This window comes from Microtus oregoni, unplaced genomic scaffold, assembly GCF_018167655.1.
Source record: "Microtus oregoni isolate MIOR12 unplaced genomic scaffold, Mior012 000002F_ref0000024, whole genome shotgun sequence".
In the NCBI taxonomy this organism is placed as follows: domain Eukaryota; kingdom Metazoa; phylum Chordata; class Mammalia; order Rodentia; family Cricetidae; genus Microtus; species Microtus oregoni.
The window spans coordinates 24,171,956-24,194,469 of NW_024543061.1; the positions used below are offsets into that span (position 1 = coordinate 24,171,956).

Here is a 22,514-nt window from a genome sequence, read left to right on the forward strand (position 1 = left end):
ATATCAACTGTCACAGCTGTGTGACTGTAGGAGGATGAAGGTGGATGGCTGTCTTTCTTCCTGCCACCATCCACTTCCTCACCTGTTGGTAGTATCTGAAGCATCCTTTGAGGAACCTCTCCCTCCCACCCTCCCCCCCCTTCCAGATGATTGGGTTCTAGTTACTCTCTAGGAGTGACCAAGTGACTCAGGTGTGGCCGCAAACACACCTTGTGAGTCTTTGCCAGGGTGACTGGTTCAGGTCTAGTTAAGCCTCTGCCTACAGGATGTGTTGGGGATGCTTGAATGATCTCAGATGGCTAAGCATGAATCCCAGACATGTGCAGAAGCCTCAAGCAGCAGATGTTTGTTCTTTTGCAGCAGGAGGGGAATGGGAGGACAGGCGGTAGTTGAACTTCCATCTGAAAGATGCAGTACCAGGATTTTTGGCAGCAATATTGTTATGCTATGCTATTGAGGATAAGAACAATATGAAGGGAAGTAGAGCAAAATAGTGTGTGTGTGCGTGCACGTGTGCGCGTGTGAACAAAACACAGAATCTTTGTGACTCTGGATGCCTGGGTCAAAGCCACACCTAAAGCCAGACCCCTGCACTTATCAGGTGTATAAGCCAGTGCTCTCCATCTTCTGCTGAAGTGGTTTAAGTCCACTTTCTAAGAGACTGTTGCATAGGGCTTCCAAGTTGGCTGCCCTGCAAGCTGGCTCCTGCCATCTGCTCTGTAGAAGCCCCACCCTGTCTCAAACTCTACCCAGCCAGTTCTGAAGTTTCCAGAAGACTCTGTTTAGTTGGCCAGTGAACCAACTAGTCCTCTGCCATTCCCTTTGGTCTCACTGAGCTCTGCTAGGGAGGAGGGAGCCCTGTTCTTGAGAACCCCGGGCTCTGCTCCCTGGCAAGCAGCGTAGAGAGAGCCAGGTCTTACACTCTTTTTTGTTGTTGTTTTGTTTTTGGATTTTTTGTTTGTTTGTATTTTGAGACAGGGTTTCTCTGTATAACAGCTCTGTCTGTCATGGAACTTGCTTTGTGGACCAGGCTGGCGTCAAACTGATAGAGATCCACGTCTGCTTCCTGAGATCTGGAATAAAGCTTTTTGCCCCATCATGCCGGGAACAGTCCTAACACTCTTAAGACACTTAAAGTTCAGGTGGGGTGAGATGAAGCACTTGCATCTAGGGACTCAGTCATTGAGGACCTGTTCCCCAGTCTTTGTAGCTCTGCTTATCGGGCGCTTTCCCTGTGAGGGCTTCACTTTCATTCCCATCTATGAATTTTGTAGCAACTGAGACTACAATATCCTCATAGAATAGACTAGAAAGTTCAGTGGTTGGACCAAGGTTCTGTGGTCCAATAGGGAAGCAACTGAACTTTCAAGACCCTCCTAAATCCTTTTTATGAATCGAGGCCATTGTGGAGGGTCGGGTAGCCATGCAGGGAAGCGTAAAAGGGAGAGATGCGGTCAGCTATAGGAAGTTGTGGCTTAAAAGGTGAGACTTGGGCGGTTCCAAGTCAGGCTAGAACCAGGGAGCATAGTGAGCCATCCGTGTGACTAGTGTTTTCCAAGTTCCAGAACCCCAGTCTGACAGGTGGGGGCTGCAGCTGGGTAGGGGATTCGGGGACTCAGCCCTAGTTCAGGTGAGCTAATCCAGCCAGAAGCGTGGAAGTTCTCAGGCCATGCTGGAGTGATTTAGGGTGCCTTTGGCTCTGAAACTGTCGACCCAGATTGGCTTGGTGCCCGGCTACGGGCCGGGCCTTTAGCGGGGGTGGAAGAGGAGGGTGCCGCGCCCTGCCCAGCCCAGGTGTCGTCTCCGGGGGCGGGGTTTGGGAACCGGGCAGCTGGGGAGATTCCCGGCTGCACTGGTGGGAGGGTGGCCATCGAGGGACCGGAGCACAAGCCCGCGGGACACTGATGCCAGGAGCGCAGGGAGCACACTGAGCAAGGGGCTGCAAGCATGTTCTCTCGAAACCATCGGAGCCGGGTCACAGTGGCCAGGGGCTCCGCCCTGGAGATGGAATTCAAACGCGGCCGTTTCCGACTTAGTGTCTTCAGCGACCCGCCGGAGGTGAGAGGCCGCGTCCTTGCCTTCCCCTCCCAGTACTGGCAGGTGGCCCCGGCTATCCTGCCTCCTGGGCGCGCCGCGAGCTGGGTCCATTCTAGCTCATGTTGTTGACTTAGAAAGCCAGATGAGGACAGGGTGCAGATCCGTCCGATCTGTGCGAACCCACGCATTGCCTGGTTGGGGTAATTTGCTTCTGACTGGAAAGGTCCTCCATATGAGGGGCCCTAAACTCAATTCCAGAACTACGACTGACCCAAGTTTCTCCAGCATCCCGGGCCAAAGGCAGTGGGCTGTCAGGCATCTTCCAATCCTTGTGTTCTTGACTTGGCTTCCAACTGATTACCAGCTGCCAGTAGCATCCCACACTCTGTGCCGACCCCCTAAGCCAGCCTCCTTTGTGGGCTCCCTAGTTCTGTGACTTGTCCGAAGCCTTCCCAATGCCCTTATTCCTGAAGGGCAACAAGCTTCTCAGAGTAACCTCCAACTCTAGCGCTCTTTCGCTCTCTCGTTCTCTGTCTCTGTCTCTCTGTCTCTCTCTCGTGTCTCTCTCTCTCTCTCTCTCTCTCTCTCTCTCTCTCTCTCTCTCTCTCTCTCTCTCTCTCTCTGTGTGTGTGTGTGTGTTTTCACTCTGGAGAAATTTTCCACAACCAAACTTTCCACCTCCCTTCTTGGATCTAAGAAATCCAGCCTCTAGACTGCAAGTTACCACCCCACCAGCAGGGTACCCCTGCCTGTATGTTCGGAGTCCTATGCTTAATTTAAAAAGTCCCTAAACTGGAGAGGCTCTGGAGGCCCATGGCTGGAGCCAGAAATGAGAGGCGCTTAGCCATCCCAAAGAGACTTACATCCCCAAAGTCAGTCTCCCACATGCTTAAGGAGGTCCCAGTTCGATGTCTCCCTCCCTCCCGTGCCTGGGAAGAGTTAAACGAAGTGGTTCTTACACACTCACGCACACACCCTCCCCGGATTCCAGGCCTGGCTTTTGCCCTTTCCCTTTAGGCTGCCCAGAACAAAGGCTCTTTCACACCCCTGTCGCGCTGTCCCAGGCTTTCTCTGAGTCAGAAGCTAGTGGAGAGCTTTTGTCATCCTCCCACCCCAGCTACTTAAACCCAGGAACCTGCGCGTGGCTAGCGTGGGGGAGCCAGGGACGAAGCCGGGGACCCGGAGGAAGGGCCTGTGATCCTAAACAGCGCTAGGATATGCCAGGCCTTGGGGGCCAGAGCTGAGTAGGGCGGAGCTGCAGGGCCAGGCCTGCCGCTGGGTAGAGTGTGACTCCATAGGCCCGAGGTGGGGGGGAAGGGGGGGGACGGACAGCCCTGCAGCTGGCTGGGACCCGGGGCTGGTTTCCTGTCTGGAAGGGAAGGGGCCCGCAGAGGGGAGCAGGGCCAGCAGCAGCCAGGCACACCCCCGCCTTTCTCCCTCTCTCTCCTCCCTTCTGCTGGAAAAGCGAGGTAATTGTGAGCCCAGGGTGGGGCGTGCTGGATGGGGGCCGGCGTTGGAAGGGGTGACCCTGGGTCTGGGCCGCTTTACAGACTCACCCCTTTGTCCCATTCCCTGGGCTCAAGGCTCCTCAAGTCCTCACTTCTGCCGTTAACTTTCTCAAACTAAGCCAGAACTCCCTCAGTGGGTTCTGATCTCCGGATCAGCCCCAGGATTCCGTAGAATCAGCAGGAGGCGTCCCTTCCCTGCCCCCTTCCAGCTGTGCCTGCCCCTCACTGCCCTCAAGGCACGCTCAGTCTCGGTCGGCCTGGCCTGGGATGTGGGCGGGAGCGGGGGAGGGACCAAAATGGGAATGAAAGGACCTTTTTCTTCCCCAGCTGGGAGAACAGCTGCCACCAAAGCAAGGCTGGACACTCTGTGCCCAGAGCCCCCTCTGCAGCTGGCCTCTCCTCCCAGAAGCCCCTGCTCATTCTCACCTCACTTTTTTTCCTCCTCTGCCTGGCTCCTATCAAGGCCTTGGAACAGCTCTAGGAGAGGAAGTTTTGTCACAGAAGCCAGAGGGGTCTGAACAGGACTGCAGAGGGACAGGGACAGCCTCCTCATTCTGTCTTGAGCTGGACACCTCTCTCAAGCCCAGGGAGCAGTGGGAGGAGGAACTGAGGGACAGCGTGCTGCCTGTCTGACATCTCTCTGGGCAGCAAGGGAAGGGCTCTAGGGGACAGAGAGATGCAGGACAGATTGCACATCCTGGAGGACCTCAATATGCTCTACATTCGGCAGATGGCACTCAGCCTGGAGGTAATGCCCTGACCCCTGGACCATACGCTTCTTTCTTTACTGTCTTAGCCTTTATGGGGCCTGTGTGTGTGGGGGGGGGGGGGTGTGCCCATAGCCTGCACAGGAGGGGCAGCAGGTGGATGGATGCTCTGTGTTGGGCCTGTTTGTGGACCCAGGCCCACTTCTGCTGAGCAGAATGAACATTACTTTGAAGAGCTATGGATGTGGCTCCACTTGGCATAGACCAAGTCCGGGGTTTGGTTACCAGCACCCCTGGGCGCAGGGGCGCATACCTGTCATCCCAGCACTTGGGAAGTAGAAGCAGGAGTGAGTTCCAGGCCAGCCTGGGTTAAACAACAACACTAACCACAAAACCACACGTTGGCAAGAGGGTCTTTGCGCCTATTTCTGGAAGCTGTGAGAGTAGGTGTGGCGGTTTGTCCTGGGGACAATGGCTCCTCTTAGAGATGGAGTGAAGAGCCTTCGGTGTGAAGGAGGCTTGCAGAAAGATGAAGCCTGAAGAGAAGGGAAAGGTAATGGTGGGCGAAGAGGAAAGGTGTGTGTGTGTGTGTGTGTGTGTGTGTGTGTGTGTGCAGGACACTTTGGGGGTTTTGTTTTTTCCTTCCACCATGTGGACTCTGGGGACTGAACCCCGGTCCTTGGAACTGATGGCAGTCACCTTCTACCTGCTGATCCATCTCACCACCTGCTGTGCTTTCATTTTTTTTTTCTATGACAGGTTCTCTGAGTTTACTGTGTAGTTAGGGTGACCTTGACCTCCTGATCTCCCTACCACCACCTCCCAAGTGCTAGAATTGCAGGCATGTGTTTAAGAATAAGTAAGCCACCACACCTGTCCCATTTATTCTTAAATACACAAATTGAACTTATTCTAGGTGCCAAACTCCTTTCTAGCCCGTGAAAATATCTCTGGAGAAGGCAGGAAAGGTCCTTTCTTGTGAGGGGACAGATAATAGCCAAGTATGAGCAACGTCACATAGTGAAAGTATTATAAAAATAGAATGCAATCATAATGAGACAGACAGCAGCGTTAGATAGTCTGAGAGGGTCTGCAGTGCTGAAGCTGGCAAGGCTTTCCAGAAAGACAGCATGGCCAGGGTAGAGAGCGTTTGATGAGGGTGAGGGTGGTGTGTGTGTGCCGGTGGGGCTGGCATTTGTCATTGTGGTGGAGCTGGTGGGCTGAGGTAGACCATGCTGGGGTGAAAGACTGTAATTCATCACTTAGGTTGTACTCTTAGCAGAATTCTGCAGCACAGAAAGGTTTTCTTATCCTAGGCTGGCCTCAGACTCTGTACATAGCCAAGGATGACCTTGAATTTCTGATCTTCCTGCCTGGAACTCCCGAGTGCTGGAATCACAAGTGTGCATCACCAAGCAGGGGGTCCAGCCTGAGACACCCTGCACACCAGGCAAACACCCAACCAACTGGGTGATGTCTCTAGCACCTGTCTCAAGTTCCTTGCTGTTTATGGGCTTGTTTGTGTTTGAGATCGGGTCCCCTGTGTAGCCCTGGTTGGCCTGGAACTGGTTATATCTGCTAGGATAGCCTTTAACTCACAGCGATCCATCTGCCTCTATCTCCTGAGTAGTAGAACTAAAGGTGTCTGCCGCCCAATGACCTTACGCCTTAAGCTTTTAGGGTGATTGCTGCGGAAGATCAGCTTGGTGGTGGTGAATCCTGGGCAAGGAGGATTGGCAAGAGAGTCTGCAAGTTTCCCCGGTGGGCAGCCAAATATCACATCAGGGGAATGGATCTGGAGTTTAGATTATGGAGTTCATGAAAAGGAGGAGAGATTCCAAATGATGGTGGGAGATCCGACAGAGCCGGCTGATGGATTGGATGTGGCGGGTGAAGCAGAAAGACCTCTAGAATAGATAGGTCTAGGTGTGTGGTTAAGCCTCCCGGTGGTGCGGCACCGTGCTGAGATGGGCAGTGACAGAGCAGGAGGCTGCAGTCAGAGGTCAGAGGCAGAGATTCAGAGTGCAGTCAGGAAGGGTAACTTACTGCACACGTGCTGCCCACCTAGCCCCGCCCCCATCTCTGGATCATGCATATTGCTAGCAAGTTATAGACCAGCCCAGTTACAGCCGCAGGACCCTTTCTAGCACAGTCTCGGCACACATTTCAGAGTGTACTTTCACATGGTGCCAGCTAGAGGAAGAAGCCCTCCATGTCCAGCTTCTGTACCAGGAGGATACACCTCAATACCTGTCTGGAGAGGGTCCCCTTCTATTTTGTAGAAAGATGCCAAGTGAACCCCTTGGGTTTCTGGCATTGCCTAATTTTTGCGTGTTGGTGCACAAGAGAAAACCGATTTACTGGGTGAGGCATGGTGTGGAGGCACATGCCTATAATCCCAGTGCTCAGGAAGTTGAGAAAGGAGTGTTGTGAGTTCAAAGTCAGCCTGGGTTCTAGAAGGAGACCACCCCAAATGAAACAAACAAACAAACAAAAAACATAAGCAAAATACTCCAAACCTCCTCTCGATCCAGCTGGTTTCTATTGCCCCGCTATTTGTTGTATAACTTGTGTGATAATTATCTTTAGTTAATTAAAAGGGGAGGGGGAAGAAACCAGTTAGCTTCTTGGCTCCTCTAGTCACATTCAACTACTAGGTACATGCTGACTGCTTGCATCAACAGAGTTGGTTAGGCTACATAAATGTTTAAGTTCTGCATCCTGTGCACCCCTCCCCCCCCCACACACTGACCTTTCTCCCCTCCGGAGGCCTGCCCAACATCTGGAACACAAGGATGACTTTGTTTTTACTTTGAACAACGTTCCTTGAGCCACAGGCTGAGAGTTCTGCACAACCCCCTCCCCAGTTCATCATGTCCTCAGGAATGGCAGGAAAGTTAGTTCTGGAGTATAAATCCAAAAAGACTTTTTAAAGGCGGTATCCTAGGCTGCAAGGTGCAAGTTTAAGAGGAAGGAGAGTGAAAGGTTGGTTTTTGGGTTTTTTTAAAAGATGTGGTTACTTGGTGTAACAGCCCTTTCTGTCCTGGAACTCGATTTGTAGACCAGGCTGGCCTGGAACTTAGAGACTTACCTGCCTCTGTCACCTGAGTGCTGCTGGGATTAAAGCATGCACCACCAGGACCTGGCAAAAAGATTATTTTTATTTAATTAAAAAATATTTGGATGGTGATGGTGGTGTATAGCACCAAGCAAGTGTGCAGGTCAGAGGACAGTTTTGATCCTCTTCTTCCATGGTGGGAGCCAGGGATTGAACCCAGGTCCTCAAGGTTGACAACAAACAGCCTTACCACTAAGCAAGCCATCTTGTTTGCCTTTTATTTTTATTTTTTTAAGTAACCTCTTAAGTAGCCCAGGTTATGTATCTAAGGATGGCATTGAACTTCTGATCCTCCTGTCTCTACCTCCCAAGTGCTAGGGTCACAGGCAAGCATGACTTCTGGTGAACGGGGTGCTCAGGATGGAACCCAGGCTGCCATGTATGCTAGGCAAGCTCTACCAACTGAGCTACATCCCCGGAGCAAAGCTAGAACATGTGCCAGGCCCAGGTAGAGATTCGATTTTTCTCGTTAAGTCCTCACGTAATACTGTGAAGAAAGCCACCTATTCCCAAGTTTACAGACTGAAGCTCCAGAGAATAAACAACACACCCGCCCCCACCCCCACCACCGCTTCCCTACACTAGGACTTAGCCCTAGTGGGAATTCTGAAGGGAACAGAAGGTGATGGGAAGCACAACAGGAAGCTGGGGAGAGAGTGTGGGAGAGAGAGGAGTGTGTCATCATGGGCAACTGTGACTCATTCTCTGTCATCCCTAGGGAGCTGACCCAGGTCACCCAGGTCGGAGCACTCTCCGTATTTAGGATCTTTCCCATCCTAGGGGAACAAACAGCGTCTATTTGGGGAGAGAGTGAGGATGGTGGAGGTGGAGGGGAAACCTGTGTTAATGGGTATGGAGAGAGGTGCAAAGCACGGGGACCCCAATCTCCACCTAAAAAGGTGACCCTTTCTCCAGGGCATTCTTGACTGTAGACTGAGCTAGGGTGGATTTGGAAGTGATGTGCACATGGGGCAGGCGGCTAGTTCCCCCACAAGTCCAGTTCTGCTGGTCCGTGCTGGATCCAGAAACCTCACTTCATATCCTGCTTCTGGTAAGGGTCACCTTGGAAAGACAAATCCGCTAGGGAGAAGTCTCCAGGGCGGTCCAGGTGCTCCAAGTAGTCGCGGAGGGACGCGACAGGGTCCCGGTGGTGAAGATGCAGGCGTCTCAGAGCCTGAAGGGACCGCCCGAGCCCGGTGCCCTCGGCGCCTCTCGCGGCAACTGGGAGCTGATGTCACGGGCGCCCTCGGGCTCAGCGGACCCAGTCGGTGAGGCAGCGCCGACTCCCGGGATCCTTCAATTCCCAGGCGGTCCTCGGGTCACACCGGCCACAAAGGTTGCTGCTGCCCAGGACTCCGCACCAATTGTAAACGCCATGGACAGGGCTAGGGAAGGATCGGTGAGTGCTTGGCCCTGGAGGGGGCTAGCTAACCAGGAGCGAGCTTGAGGACGCAACCTTGATCTCATTCATTTGCGAAACTGGTGACAGAAATTAAGTGCAGAGTCGGGGAGGGGTGGGCAAGCAGTCGGCTTAGCTAAGGCAGGAGAGTGATGCATCCTAAGCGAGGCTGAGAGAGAGGAGTTTCGGAGAGCTTCCTGATGGAGGGGGGCTTTGACAAGGTGGTACTGGAGTGGTTTGTGATAACATCTGACCTAGCACAGCAGCCCCCCAAAAGAGATAGGGAAGGAAGAGTTGGCACGCAGGCTGGACAAGGTTTTAGTGAGAAGGAATTCGAGGTGTTGGGAGGGCTGGGCACCAGAGACAGAAGCAGGACATAGCCTATGAAGGAGAGCCGGTTTGATGGAGAAGAGAGGTGTGTGTAGTCGGTTACTCTAATGTTCCAACTGCATGCCTCGACTTGCCTGGCTTCCTGAACCAAAGTTGTGCACCTCTGAAGCCTCCCGCTGTCACCTCAGCAGAAACCAGTAGGGGCTGTTTCCTGTGTTTTTATGCCATGACAAGGCACTTAGGGAGCAGCCATTCATCTCTGCGTGTTCACCTCCCAGCTGGGACTTAAATATGGAGCCTTGGTCAGCACAGGGAAGCTCCAGCGCTGGCTGTTGAACAGAGTCTACTAACAAAGCAGCCCTCCTTGTGAAAAAAAAGCCTGTGTCCCTGCCCTTGTGCTGGATGCTTTTCATCAGGCATCGAGTGTGGATCTCACTGGTCTTTGAACACTGAGATGCCATGTCTGTGGTGTGTGTATGTGTGTGCATGCATGTATGTTGCCTATGAGTGTGTGTAGACCAGAGGTCAACTTTAAGGTTTTTGTTTGTTTGTTTGTTTTTGACATGGAGGTCTCACTATATAGCCCTGTCTGGTCTGGAACTGGCTATGTAGACCAGGCTGGCCTCACACTCAGAGAGATTTGCCTGTCTCAGCCCCTAAGTGCTGGGATTAAAGGTATGTGTCACCATGCCTTTAATATATATATATATATTTGTGTGTGTGTTTCTGTATGTGGAGGGCATGCATGCCACAGCACAGTGTGGCGGTCAGAGGAAAACTTGTGGGGTTTGGCTGTCTCTTCCACCATCTGGAACCCAGGGATAGAACTCAGTTCCTCAGGCTTGGTAGCTGTGGCCTGTCAGTCCACTGAGTCAGTCTCACTGGTCCTCACTGAAGACAAAATCTCTCACTGAACCTGGTGCAAAGCTGTGGCCAGACTGGCCGGCCACCAGGACTCTCTGTTTTTGCTCCCCGGTGCTGGGGTTGAGACCAGTGATGCCATCCCCGCCTTCTATACGGGCACTGTGGATCCAAACTCAGGTAGTCTTCCCTGCACAGCAGGCATTTTACCCACCGAGCCACCTCCCCTGCTCTTCACCCCATTCTATCAGTTGGAAAATCAAGTCAAGACTCAGGGAGGTGGGTGAAATGCCCCATATAGCTAGGAGCTGCCATGTTATTTGATAGGGGACTTCCTGGAGGAGTTTGGGGCTGAATTGGCCTGTTTTGGAAGAGAATCATATGGGTGTTGCTGGGGTGAAAATCTGGCCTAGTACAGTGACCAGAAAATAGTCCCCGGAGAAAGGAACTGTAAACAAGCTAAATATGTAGCCTAGGCTGACTTGGAACTCATGATAATTCTCCTGCCTCTGCTTCCTGAGTGCTGAGATACAGGTATGCATTACTATGCCTGGATGTCTAGGGCTTTTTATACTTTATTGTTTTGAGTCAGGGTTTCATATAGCCCAGGTTGGCCTCATCCTCACTATGGTGCTGAGGGTGACCTTAAGCATCCTAATTCCACTGCCTCCACCTCCTAAGCACTCCCCACCAGGTCCGGTTTATACAGTGCTGGAGAGTGAAACCCAGAGCCGTGCATGCCCAACTCCCAACCCAATGCCAATTGCCCTTTAAGCTCCAAGATGACTTCTTTCCAGGTGAACACCCCTGCGTCCTCTCTCAGGGCTTCTCCTTTGCCCTTCCATGCCTGTCCAGTGCCTCCTGCATGCCTATCACCCCCCCACCCCCAGTCCCTCATACCTGGACCAACTACTTTCCCTTCCTCATTCCTTACCTCTGAGTGCCTCTCCCAAGTTCAGGGAGCCAGAGGTGGTGGATGTGCTGTTTGAGGTCTATATAGGATTCTGTGCAGTATGGGGGCACTCTATAGGTGGTGTGCATCTGACTGATCCCACAAATCTGTTTTCATTCCTAATCTCTGGGACAACCACACAAATATGTAAATATATACATATACATATGCAAATATATGATATATGTTATATTACAAATGGTGGTGTGTGTGTTTTGTTTGTTTTTGAGTCTCATGTATCCCAGGCTTGCCACTAATCCACTGTGTAGCTGAGGATGGACTTAAACTACTGATCCTCCTGCCTCTATCTCCCGAGTGCTGGATTACAGACGTGCACCACCCACCATGCCTGGCTTGATGTACAATGTTGTTTTGCTTTCTATTCTTGTTCTATATTTTCTGGAGAGTTACAGCTAGACACATGTCTTCCTCCATCTCTTGCCCTGTCTACCAGTGCAGATACAACTCATTTAACCGCTGTCTTATGGAAAGGCTGTGTTTTAGTTTGGGTGTTTAAAATAATGCCTGGGGCTGGAAAGATGGCTCAGTGGGGAAAAAAAGAAAAGAAAAAAAGAAAGAAACAATTTCTGTTCTTCCAAAGAAGCAAGTTCACTTCCTGGAACCCATGTGAAATGATCTGTAACCCCAGCTCCAGGGATCTGATGCCTTCTTCTGGTTCTGTGGGCTCTGTGCTCATGTGAAATATATGTACACTTAAGTTAAACAGTGCTAAGTGAATCTTTTTGTCATATAGCTTGGCAGTTACACGTGTATCTGTAGGCTGAACCCTTGAGTACAGTGTTTAGGACAGTTAGGTTGAAGAATATATGAACTTGTAGTTTTGTAGATTTCTCCAAATCGCGATCAAAGGTAGAAAGACTTTGTACTCCTCACAATCAAATGGATGAGAGTATCTGTAGTTTTGTAAAGTTTTTCTGACTCATCTTGGGCAGCTGAGGGTAAGACAACAGGCTTTGCTAAAACATTAGTGTCCTCTGCACTCCCCCACCCCACATAGCCCACTTGGGACTGGAGTTGGGTAGGGGAGATGTCTCAGCCTGATCCCTGACTGCCATTTTCTCTTCTCTTCCCATGACTCTGGTTAGGACACGGAGTTACAGAGGAAACTAGACCATGAGATCCGGATGAGGGAAGGGGCCTGCAAGCTGCTGGCAGCCTGCTCCCAGCGAGAACAGGCTCTGGAGGCCACCAAGAGCCTGCTGCTGTGCAACAGCCGGATTCTCAGCTACATGGGCGAACTGCAGAGGCGCAAGGAGGCCCAGGTGCTGGAGAAGACAGGCCGGAGGTGAGCAAGGGAGGGGATGTGCCTGAGGGAGGGAGGCTTTAATCCATGCTTCAGCAAGTGGCTATGTGGAGTGTTGGGGGCTCAGATCAACCTCCTGATGGGGACTCCCTCACAAACACCTGTCCTGACCAGGAAAGACACCTTAGTGTTTACCATGGTGGTAGGTCATCCCGAGTAGCTGGGGCTGGACTCAGGAAAGCCAGGGTATCTGAGGGCGGCTGGCAGTTCAAACCACAAGTAATACAAACATGCTAATTGGTTATGGCCTGCCCATGATCTGCTATATCCGGCTTGTTGTCTGGAAAACTAATTTTCTCAAAGCCAGTTCACCAAATGGCCCATTTACCACAATTTGACAGTAGCATGTTGTACCTGGGGTTCACCATCAGAGGCAGGAGTTGAGAAAGCACATAATTGAAAATCACTTAAAGGAAGGCTCCCCATTTGTAGAAATTGGTTGTGCAGCGGAGCTCAGCCTGAGTTTGTGACCTACACACAGTGCCAGTGCTATAGTGCACTCTGGCAGTGACAGGTCAACCTTGAGACAGCTGGAGTCAAGTGAAAATGTTAGAAAATACTTGACAAATGCATTGCTCTGCGGATTGGCTGTTTTGGTAGATGAGTCATTTGGGGAACAGCCTACCTCATTGAGGCTGCATGGGAAGAGGGTCCCAACCCTCACTGGCATGGAGGAGTTGAAGGAGAGGTTGCCAGGGGCTCACCAGGAAGCCCACAGAAGGAGAAAACACATTCCATTGCTGCTTCATTTAGCAAGAGGCCAAGCAGGCAGGGAGCAGCTCTCTCAGGCAGCCACGGGCAAATCGACCACACAGCCCTCAGAGTGGGAAAATAAAGTACATTTAATTCCCTAGCTGCTAGTTGTGCTATTCTGTGTACTCATATCAAAGACAAGATGAAAGCTGGACATGGTGCTTTATGCCTGTAATCTCTGCACGTGGGAGGCTGAGGTGAGAAGATTACTGAATTTGAGGCCAGCTTGAGCTACAGAGTGAGACCTTCACTCTCAAACACCTGAGATATTGGGAACAAGTAGCTTCTAAAATTGCAGGGAAAACCTTCCAGTCTCTCCAAGTCATGGTTTTTTTTTTTAAATATTTATTTATTTATTTATTTATTTATTTATTTATTATGTATACAACATTCTGCCTTGCTGTATGCCCGCACGCCAGAGCAGGGCGCCAGATCTCAGTACAGATGGTTGTGAGCCACCATGTGGTTGCTGGGAATTGAACTCAGGACCTCTGGAAGAGCAGCCAGTACTCTCAACCTCTGAGCCATCTCTCCAGCCCTCCAAGTCATGGTTTAATGGGTGTGTGTTTGTGTGTGTGTGTGTGTTAGCGGGAGGTTGGGGGAGGCTTAAAAGGGAATCTCTTTCGGCACCTGTCCCCTCAAGGCCCCACTTGTCCCTTACTGGGGTCTGGATGGCCAGGACCAATGCTAGGATGAGGACCCAGAGCTTGGGTACTATCCCTGTGTGCTAACATTGCTCAAACGTCCCCAAGACCAGCAAACTTCTGGGCGCTGTCAATATCTCTCCTCCAGTCCCTTGGTCCTGCCATGCCAACCAGGCTAGGAATCAGGGGCCCCTTAGAGCCCTTGGGAGTCAGAACAAAGGGGAGGAGAGGGAAAGACCAGGCCAGGACTCTGTGATCTGCCCACAGACCTTCCGACAGTGTGCCGCCCCCTGAGCGTTCCCCTTGCCGTGGCCGGGTCTGCATCTCTGGTAAGAAACATATAACTGCCACAGAGGCTGGTACCCCTCACCCCACCACACCACCGCCTGGCTGCTTCTAACCCCTCTTCCTTCCCGTCTGCCCTTTAGACCTCCGGATCCCACTCATGTGGAAGGACACGGAGTATTTCAAGAACAAAGGCGGTGAGTGTCACATACAATGGGACAAAATCAGGAAAGTGCTCCGAGACAGAGGCTCTTGTTGACATTTTAATGCTTTTATTTCTCTTTTTCTCTTTATTTTCAGACCTGCACCGCTGGGCTGTGTTCCTGCTGCTGCAGCTCGGGGAACAGATTCAGGACACAGAGATGGTCCTGGTGGACAGGACTCTCACAGACATCTCTTTTCAGAACAATGTGCTCTTGTGAGTTCCTTGGCTATGGCTCGTTCCTTCCTTCCTTCCTTCCTTCCTCCCTTCCTCCCTTCCTCCCCCCTTCCTTTCTCCACTCCAGCTCCTTATGGGGTTGCTATGGGGGCAGAGGTGAGGGGGGAGAAGGAGAGGCAGATGACTCCTGGGCACCTCTGTAGAGTCCTCCTGAACTTCCGCTCTTCTTCCCCACACCCTCCTGAGCCTCCTGCTCATGGCACTCCTCTCTCTTGCGCCTGTGTAGTGCTGAGGCAGGGCCGGACTTTGAACTGCGGCTGGAGCTGTATGGGGCCTGTGTGGAAGAAGAGGGAGCCCTGGCTGGTGCCCCCAAGAGGCTTGCCACCAAACTCAGCAGCTCCCTGGGCCGTTCCTCGGGGAAGCGTGTCAGGGCATCGCTGGACAGTGCTGGGGGCTCCGGGAACAGTCCCATCCTGCTGCCTACCCCAGCTGTGGGGTAAGATCACGTAGTACCCAATGCCTTCAGCTGCCTTCAACTCCCCACTGGTGACCATGACACCGTGAATGAGCAGGCATTCTGCCCAGCCCTAGAGTTAGGCCTCAGTCCACGAACCTGACAGTGGGGGCCGGGGCAGAGAGAGCTAGGCTTTGGGGTCTTACCTGGTTAGCAGGCACAGAAACATCTTATAGGACTTGGGGGTGTAGCTCAGTTGGTAGAGTGCCTGCCTAGCATACACGAAGCTTTGTGTGGGGTAGTGCACAGCTGTTATTCCTGCACTTGGGAGGTAGAGGAAATAGGATCGAAAGTTCAAAGTCATTCTCAGCTGCATAGTGAGTTTATGGCCATCCTGGTATACATTAGACCCTGCCTCAAAACCCCCAAAACAGGGATGGGGAGAACAACACAATGGCTAAAGCACTTGCTATGCAGGCATGGAGACGAGTTCTGATCCCCCAAAACCTATCCCAGGGCTCACCTGGGTGGGGAGCTATGTGGTCTCCAGGACATGCTAGCTAGCTGGACTAGTCCAACTGGCAAGCTCTGGGCTAGGTGAGCCATCCTCCCTCCATGAACAACGTAGAGAGCAATTAAAGAGGACACGCAATGCTAATGTCTGGCCTCTACATACACATGTGTGCCTCCCATACATATACCCAAACCAAACAACGTAGATACATCTACAGCTGTGCTGAGTTGGGCAAGCTCTGTGGCGGAGCCTATAGTCCCCTGAAGTTACTGGGATCTGTTGACTGAAGAACACTCACCCTCAGGAAACTGCCAGGAGAGTTTCATTGGGATAGTGTATGAGTGAGGGCCAGGTGCCTAGGGGGCGGGGAGACAGGAGGGAGCTAGTTGTCCATGTAGCCTGGCAGTGGGACAGATCTCACACACCACACTCCACTGATGTCCCCTTCTCCCTCCAGGGGTCCTCGGTACCACCTCTTGGCTCACACCACTCTCACCTTAGCAGACGTGCAAGATGGATTCCGTACACATGACCTCACCCTCGCCGGTCATGGTGTGTGCATGAGTGTGTCGGGGGCCCTGGCAGCGCTGAGAGGGGTGGTGGGATTGTCCCCTTCTCGTTTCCCATCCTTACCCTGTACTTCCTCCTCCCCCAGAGGAGAACCCTGACTGGCTGCCCCTTTATGGTAGCGTGTGTTGCCGCCTGGCAGCCCAGCCTCTCTGCATGACTCAGCCCTCTGCAAGTGGTACCCTCAGGGTGCAGGTGAGGGGTCCTACAGGAGTGGAAGGGGGCATGGAGGAGACAGCTGGGCCCCTAAGGATAGGATGATAAAAGTGTTACTCTGGGGGACAAAGTGGGATGGGAAGGCAGCACGGTGAGTACTGGGGACATGGGGTCAACGGGTGACTGAGAAGAAGGTCCCTGGTGGGGAGGCAAGACTCCTTAGAAAACACCAGGTTCTTTATGCAGCAAGCTGGGGAGCTACAGAATGGGACACTCGTGCACGGAGTCCTGAAAGGCACAAACCTCTTCTGTTATGGGAGATCCGAAGATGCAGACACCGGGCAAGAACCACGGTTTACTGTCGCCATCAACAAGGTGATGAGTCTGGTGGTCATGAGGCCACCTGGGACTTAGGCCCGGGCACGAGAGTTGGGCTCAGGCCTCAGAGACAGGGCAGGTGGACTCTGTTTCTAAAAGCACCAAGCTCCACAGCAGGGTTGGGGATGCAGAGAGACCACTTCCCCATATCTTTCCACCCCTCAAACAATACTAAGAAAGTTCTCCTGCTCACTCAGCATTCCCAGCCCTTTCCAAATCCCAGGGGATTCTCCTGCTGGGTCAGGCAGCTCTTCCTCCAGTCCTTTGTGCTTCCAGTTTGTAGCTGCTGATAACCTGCCGTCTGTCCCTACACAGGCCCAATTGGGCTGCTATGCCCCCTTGCCCTAGGGTTGCTTTCCTCTGTGTTTGCGAGAGACTTGAGTGTGTTAGGCAAGTCTGCCCCAGCACTGCACCCCAGGCACCCTGCCTGTGTTTTGTAAGTACTGGGTGGGTAACCCAGACCCGGGCCTTGGTGACTCCTGCCCACCTTTGCACCTTCTCTGCCTTGCTCTGTCCCTCTTTTCTGTCTCTGCCTGTTGCTCCCTGTCTCAGCATAGATACTTTATCCCCAGCATCCTCACTGTCCCCTCACCCCTCCCAGAGTTAGCAGAAGGTAAATGCAGACTCAGCAGAAGTCCCAAAGGTACTTTCCAGGCAGGGGTGATGGGCTGCTTCTCAACTAAGGCAAAGGTGAAGTCAGATCTGCTTTCTCCTGCAGGAGACTAGGGTCCGGGCAGGGGAGCTGGAGCAGGCCCGGGAATGGCCTTTCACTCTCAGCATCAGCAACCGCTATGGAGATGATGAGGTGACCAACACCCTCCGGGTGGAGAGCAGAGAAGCCCTGCAGAACTGGATGGAGGCGCTGTGGCAGCTCTTCTTTGACATGAGTAAGAGAAAGGGCTGGGCTAAATCTCTGGGAAGGCTGGAGGGCTGACTGCCGCTTGGGAGCTGGGAATGCGGGAGCAAGCAGGCAGCTCCTGCAGCTGGCGCTCTCCTTGCAGGCCAGTGGAAGCATTGCTGTGATGAAGTCATGAAAATCGAAGCTCCTGCACCACGGAAACCCCCACAAGCACTGGCCAAGCAGGGGTCCTTATACCATGAGATGGGTAAGTCAGGAGCAGTTAGTCGGGGAGCTGATGGGAAGTGGAGTTGGGGACCTCAAGGGGATCCAGGTACCAGAGAGAAAGCACAGGGGGTCCAGGTTTCACTCAGCCCTACTGTCTTCCCCTTTTCTCTCCAATTCTGAAAATCACCTCCACCCAAGTACAGAACAAACCCCCAAGAGCCAGATTCATTCCATGACGTCTGTCCTAACTCCTTCTTTTCTGTTTCCCTCTGTGCATGTGGACTCCTGCCTCCTCTTCTGACCTCACTTGCCCGGCACTGCTTTCTCTCCTTTTTATCTTGGTTTCTTTACCCACTTCTGCTCCCCACCCCCACCCCAATGTCACACAGTCTTATCAGAGCCTGTGGCCTCAGGGGGTCCCGGTGAGGGGCTGCTCCTGCAGAACAATGCCATCTCAGCTGAGATTCGGGCCTTGCTTTCTTCATATTACAGTGACAGGTGACAGTCAGGGCTGAGCAGGCCAGGGCTTGAGCTCTGACTAGTCCCCTCCCCTCCCCTCCCCCCTGGTGCCACAGCTATTGAGCCACTAGACGACATCGCCGCTGTGACCGACATCCTGGCCCAGCGCGAGGGCACAAAGCTGGAGCCGCCCCCACCCTGGCTAGCAATGTTTACAGACCAGCCTGCCTTGCCTAGCTCCTGTGCGCCTGCCTCAGTGGCCCCAGTCCCAACCTGGACGCAACCCCTGCCCTGGGGGCGACCCCGAACCTTTTCCCTGGACGCTGCACCCCCAGATTACTCCCTTGGGGCTTCTCGCTCTGTTGCACCCCTCCCCCCGCAGCGATCCCCACAATCCAGAGGCTTCTACAGCAAAAGTCAGCTCCGCACATGGCTCCAGTCCCCAGTGTGAGAGGCACCAGCAACAGGATCTGGCCAAGAAAGAAAACGACCCAAGGGCAACTGGGTTCTAGGTCCAGCACTGTAGGGTGCTGGGCTCCTCTTCCTCCACTGGACTAGGAAGGAAAGCTGGGGAGGGGTAACAGAAGCCCCTCTTAAGTTGTGGTTACCATAGTACTGAGGAGGCCGTTTCTGGAGCTGGTTGGGATCCCCTAGCTCTTTACCTGGGAGAAAACTGGAAGAACCCTGCCCTGCCTCCCTGCACTAACCAGCCTCGAGGGTGGGCGGCACTAGGGAGCAGGGGGGGAGGCACCTCCCTGGGACTCCTACCCTGACCATTAAAGTTATTTAACAGCTCACTGCCTTCACTTGGTCTTTGAGGGCATGGTCTCTGAGGACCAGTGGCTTCTGTGCGCTCTGAGCCTGCCTCTCCCTCCTCCTGGGAGCTTGTTGTTTAGAAGTGTGGCCGTGAGAGCGAGTGATCAGACAAGGGCTTGGTGGAGGGATACTTTATAAATACCAAGGGAGGAGGGAAGGTTGCTCCTCTGTCAGACACTGCTGAACCTCAGGATCTCAGCAAGCTCGTAACCTGTCACCGCAAAGGAGCTGCCTGATGGGTCACAGAACCGAGCCCCACACACCTGGGTATCAGAAATGCATTCCCCGTGGCAGTGTTCAACCTGGAGGGTGGGGGAAAGACTGCTCAGTCCTGCAGCTCACCCTTAGCTTGGGTCCCCACCCCCACCCTCTACAAACATACCTCAATGGAGCCGCTCTCTGCATTCCTGCTCAGCTTCCAGATATGCACAAAGGTGTCCTCAGCTGCAGAGAGTAGCTAAAAGAGAGAAACCCAAGAGGGATGGGCAGGGAGTCAGAATGCCCAGTCCAGGTACCTGGGGATGGAGTCACACTGAGTACGGAGACAAGCCTGTGCTAGGCATCTAAGCACCAGGAAGGTACTTAGGGGTGCAGGAGACTGACCTTGCCCACTTCTGGAGCTAGGTCCAGGGCACAGACGGTCCGGGCATGGGCACTGATCTGGACGTGGAGTGCTCCAGTAGTGGCATCATAGAGACGCACTTGCCCATCGCCATAGCCTGCAGCTACAATCCCCTGCCACAGCTGCACAGAGGGGCACGGGACCCTGCAAGGGCAATGTTCAATTTTGTTTCTCCAGACCCCAACATATCCCCTGCCCTCAAAAAGGCCATAACCCTCTTCTGCGTCTCCTACCCAAATCCTGGTATTCGGGTCAGTAATGTGAACACAGTTCCTGACCTCCAGACACAGAGAACACCTGAGTCATCAGCTGTCACCATGTCAGCAACACCATCCTGAGGAGAAAGTCGGGGTCAGCTCTTCCCTTTATAGTCTGTGCGGCCCAGGGTCCAGGGCAGGAGGGGAAGGGAAGCCATGCCTGCCTCTCTGCTTCTACAGGGAAAGGGCAAGAGCTCAAGATATCAGACACTTCTCTGCCAAGTCTCTTAAGCACAGACTCCTTGTAGGTCCTTATAGGTTTCTCACCCCCACCCCCATGCCCCCATCACGGGGCAGGAGAGGACATATATAATTGTTCCTCTGGGATAGGTGACAATGCTAAAGCCACCAGTTCCCGACTTTTTGCAGGCTTCATACTGAGCCAACCACAGTCACAGCTGGTCCCTAGGCCTCCTTACTGATGCAGGTGGACAGAACAGGTGCTATGAACGGTACAAATTATAAGCCCCACGTCCTGCTCTCAAGAGGTTTGCAATCCAAGCGGGAAGAAGGGGAAGTTTTCTGTGAGGACAGGGCTTACTCAGAGTGAAGCTGGGTGGCAGGGTGGACCAGGGAGACAGCTTTCTAGAAAGGCCAGAGAAGGAAGCTACAGCTGTCAGTGTTGGCAGCATCTGGGAAAGGGTCAGCTTTAACTTCTGGCTTCACACCAGCGCTGAAGAGGGCTAGTGATTTTTCTAGAACTCTTAACATAAAGCATGTTTCCCTCAGACTGGAGGCTACTACATCTAAGAGAGTGAGGATGATCCCAAAGCCACACTTCTACTTGGTGGCAGAGCTAAGACCCAAATGGGGCACTAGAATAGCTAGAGGAAGTGTACTCACCTGTCCCTGGGCACGCTCAGTGGCGATGTCTGTGATTGGTGTCTGGTGCCCCGCCAGCTCCTCATTAAGTACAATGTTGGGACCCTTGGCAGGGATGTCAAACACCAGTACCCGGCCGGACCATGTTCCTGCAACCAGAACCAGTGTCCCACTGATGGCTTCCTGACCCCTCTGGGCCTCCAATCACCGCCCAACACTCCCTCTACCCAAGAAGTCTTAGGAATAAACTGATTGCTCCAACAGCACTGACTTTCCGTTCACTATCCCTCTGTAAATGTTTTTTTTTTTTTTTGATTTTTCGAGACAGGGTTTCTCCATAGCTTTTTGGTTCCTGTCCCGGAACTAGCTCTTGTAGACCAGGCTGGCATCGAACTCACAGAGATCCACCTGCCTCTGCCTCCCAAGTGCTGAGATTAAAGGTGTGCGCCACCACCGCCCGGCTCTCTGTAAATGTTTTTATGAGTCTCTGATACCCACCCTTCCTCACCTTCCCCCAACCCTTCAGAAGTTCATCAGCTCCTCAGCATCCCCCTGGCTGAGAACCCATACCAATGTACCTCATCCACCTTAATGCCCTGCCCTTAGTCCTCTCACCCACACAGATGAAGTGAACACTGGCAGCGATTCCTCGGGCAAACATGGCCTGTGCTGAATAGAAAAACAGTTCTCAGAAGCAGCACTTCCTCCAGCCCTAGTGAATTCTCCCAGCCTCCACCCCTGCTCCACTTGGTCCTGCAGGTACCTGAAGACGTGTCTCCTGAATCCAAGGCATGCCAATAGACCATGACGGAGCCATCAGACTCGTACATCTGTAAGATGGAGAAAGGACGGCAGGATGATCCAGCTGACCCTTGCTGAGCTCTGGGCCCCTGCACTGACTTCACACAGCCATGTCAGCCTGAGTCCAGGGAACCCTCCAACTTGTCCTGGGAGGCAGCCACCATTCTTATCCCTAGTTTTCAGAGGAGGGCACTCAGGCTACATGTCCCGAAGGTCACAGAGTTATTGAAGGAGGCAGATGGCTGAAGTGGCGCTTGAAGAGTGAAGAGAACGGAAAGCAGGAAGAAGAAACTGGGAGAAAGGGTGGGCTACACATGCGGAAAGCTTGGAAGTGTTTATTCATAGGGAACTGGAGAGGGTGTGCATGAGGAGAGTGGGGAGGGGGACTCTCTTCTCACCTGTATCCTTCGATGTGAGGTGAGAACCAGCAGTACTCTGAAAGGGAGGACGCACCAGTGGACCTGGAGAGACACGCATAGGCATCACAGCAGACAGAGAGCATGAGGCGCCAAGAGCATAGGGTTTAAAGAACAAAGGTAGAGTAGATTTAAGCAACGCCTCTTTGACTCCTGGCCTCACCTGAGTGATAAGTGGGGGGCTCACTCCAACGCCCACTTTGACTTGGAGCTGGCGCTGGGCCAAGGGCACACCCTCAGAGGCAGCGCTGAGAATCTGGGCACTCGGTCCATGAACCACTCCAAAATGTGTGAGATCACGGGCTGGAAGCTGCAGCACACTGAGGTTGTTAGACAGGGCGGCGGCAGAGCCGCGAAGTGGGATGGCGCGCTCGCGGAGGTACATCCTGGGGGAAAGATACTAGAGTCACTGGAGTGGACCAGGAGAAGGCCACAGAGGGTACTTGGACAGGGGAGAAGGGCAATGAGATGCAATCGTCAGATACTGAGGAGAGACCCTTGATTGACGGGTTTCACGAGGAAAGCGATGGGAAACAATCACAAGGACGAGAGAATCCCATGGAACAGGAGAAAGCCCAGGGTTGAGTATTGCGGCCAACAGGGAATCGCAAAGGAATAATGGTGATGGAAGAACTGGTAAGTACTGAACGCTACAGCCAAAAAGGCAGAAGGAGGCCTCCAGCCCTTCCTCCCACAGTTTGGTTACCTGCAAATCCACGCCAAGGTCAGAGGTCACACCTGCAACCCCCTCCACCTTCACCCCCAAGTCTGTCTTGCCTGACGGGCGATCTTCAGGTCCCTCCGAATCCGCCGCCACCATAGAGACGACGCACTGACGCACGGCCTCTGGGCGGGGCCTGGGGCTGGAATGGGCGGCGCGTGGCGCAGT

General features: G+C 53.1%; 2 protein-coding genes across 8 annotated transcripts; one reads left to right on the forward strand and one right to left on the reverse strand.

Annotated features, from left to right (window-relative positions):
- Positions 1–1,841: 1,841 nt before the first annotated feature.
- Rtkn (rhotekin) lies at positions 1,842–18,680 on the forward strand. Of its 6 annotated transcripts, none has more exons than XM_041637229.1 (13): positions 1,926–2,058; positions 4,009–4,293; positions 12,019–12,218; positions 13,901–13,962; positions 14,062–14,115; positions 14,219–14,336; positions 14,584–14,793; positions 15,723–15,817; positions 15,921–16,027; positions 16,235–16,363; positions 17,085–17,253; positions 17,368–17,472; positions 18,008–18,680. In XM_041637229.1, the coding sequence occupies exons 2-13, from the start codon at positions 4,222–4,224 to the stop codon at positions 18,340–18,342; spliced, it is 1,656 nt and encodes a 551-aa protein (XP_041493163.1). In that variant the 5' UTR covers positions 1,926–2,058; positions 4,009–4,221; the 3' UTR covers positions 18,343–18,680. The 6 variants fall into 6 exon arrangements, with proteins under 6 accessions (XP_041493157.1, XP_041493163.1, XP_041493160.1 ...); XM_041637237.1 differs by lacking the exon at positions 1,926–2,058 and adding an exon at positions 3,350–3,506; XM_041637223.1 differs by lacking the exon at positions 4,009–4,293 and having other exon boundaries at positions 1,842–2,058.
- Wdr54 (WD repeat domain 54) lies at positions 14,237–22,479 on the reverse strand. Of its 2 annotated transcripts, none has more exons than XM_041637256.1 (11): positions 22,332–22,479; positions 21,789–22,011; positions 21,608–21,670; positions 21,172–21,238; positions 21,024–21,077; positions 20,430–20,557; positions 19,563–19,663; positions 19,311–19,473; positions 19,090–19,164; positions 18,971–19,009; positions 14,237–14,631 (listed from the first exon to the last, which is right to left on the reverse strand). In XM_041637256.1, exons 2-11 carry the CDS (start codon positions 22,008–22,010, stop codon positions 14,440–14,442), a joined length of 1,104 nt encoding a protein of 367 aa, XP_041493190.1. In that variant the 5' UTR covers position 22,011; positions 22,332–22,479; the 3' UTR covers positions 14,237–14,439. The 2 variants fall into 2 exon arrangements, with proteins under 2 accessions (XP_041493190.1, XP_041493197.1); XM_041637263.1 differs by having other exon boundaries at positions 14,493–14,631; positions 18,850–19,009; positions 22,332–22,478.
- Positions 22,480–22,514: the final 35 nt, after the last annotated feature.

Bases quoted from the DNA above. Each gene is read 5' to 3' on its own strand.
- Rtkn (XM_041637215.1), top strand. From the start codon at position 8,527: ATGCAGGCGTCTCAGAGCCTGAAGGGACCGCCCGAGCCCGGTGCCCTC. The intron at 14,337-14,583 runs GTGAGTTCCTTG...GCGCCTGTGTAG, and splicing joins TTTCAGAACAATGTGCTCTT to TGCTGAGGCAGGGCCGGACT. The intron at 16,028-16,234 runs GTGAGGGGTCCT...TTCTTTATGCAG, and splicing joins GTGGTACCCTCAGGGTGCAG to CAAGCTGGGGAGCTACAGAA.
- Wdr54 (XM_041637256.1), bottom strand. From the start codon at position 22,010: ATGTACCTCCGCGAGCGCGCCATCCCACTTCGCGGCTCTGCCGCCGCC. The intron at 19,664-20,429 runs GTGAGTACACTT...CTTTCTCCTCAG, and splicing joins CTGAGCGTGCCCAGGGACAG to GATGGTGTTGCTGACATGGT. The intron at 14,632-18,970 runs GTGTGTGGGGCT...TCTTCCACACAG, and splicing joins AATGCATTTCTGATACCCAG to GCCCCATACAGCTCCAGCCG.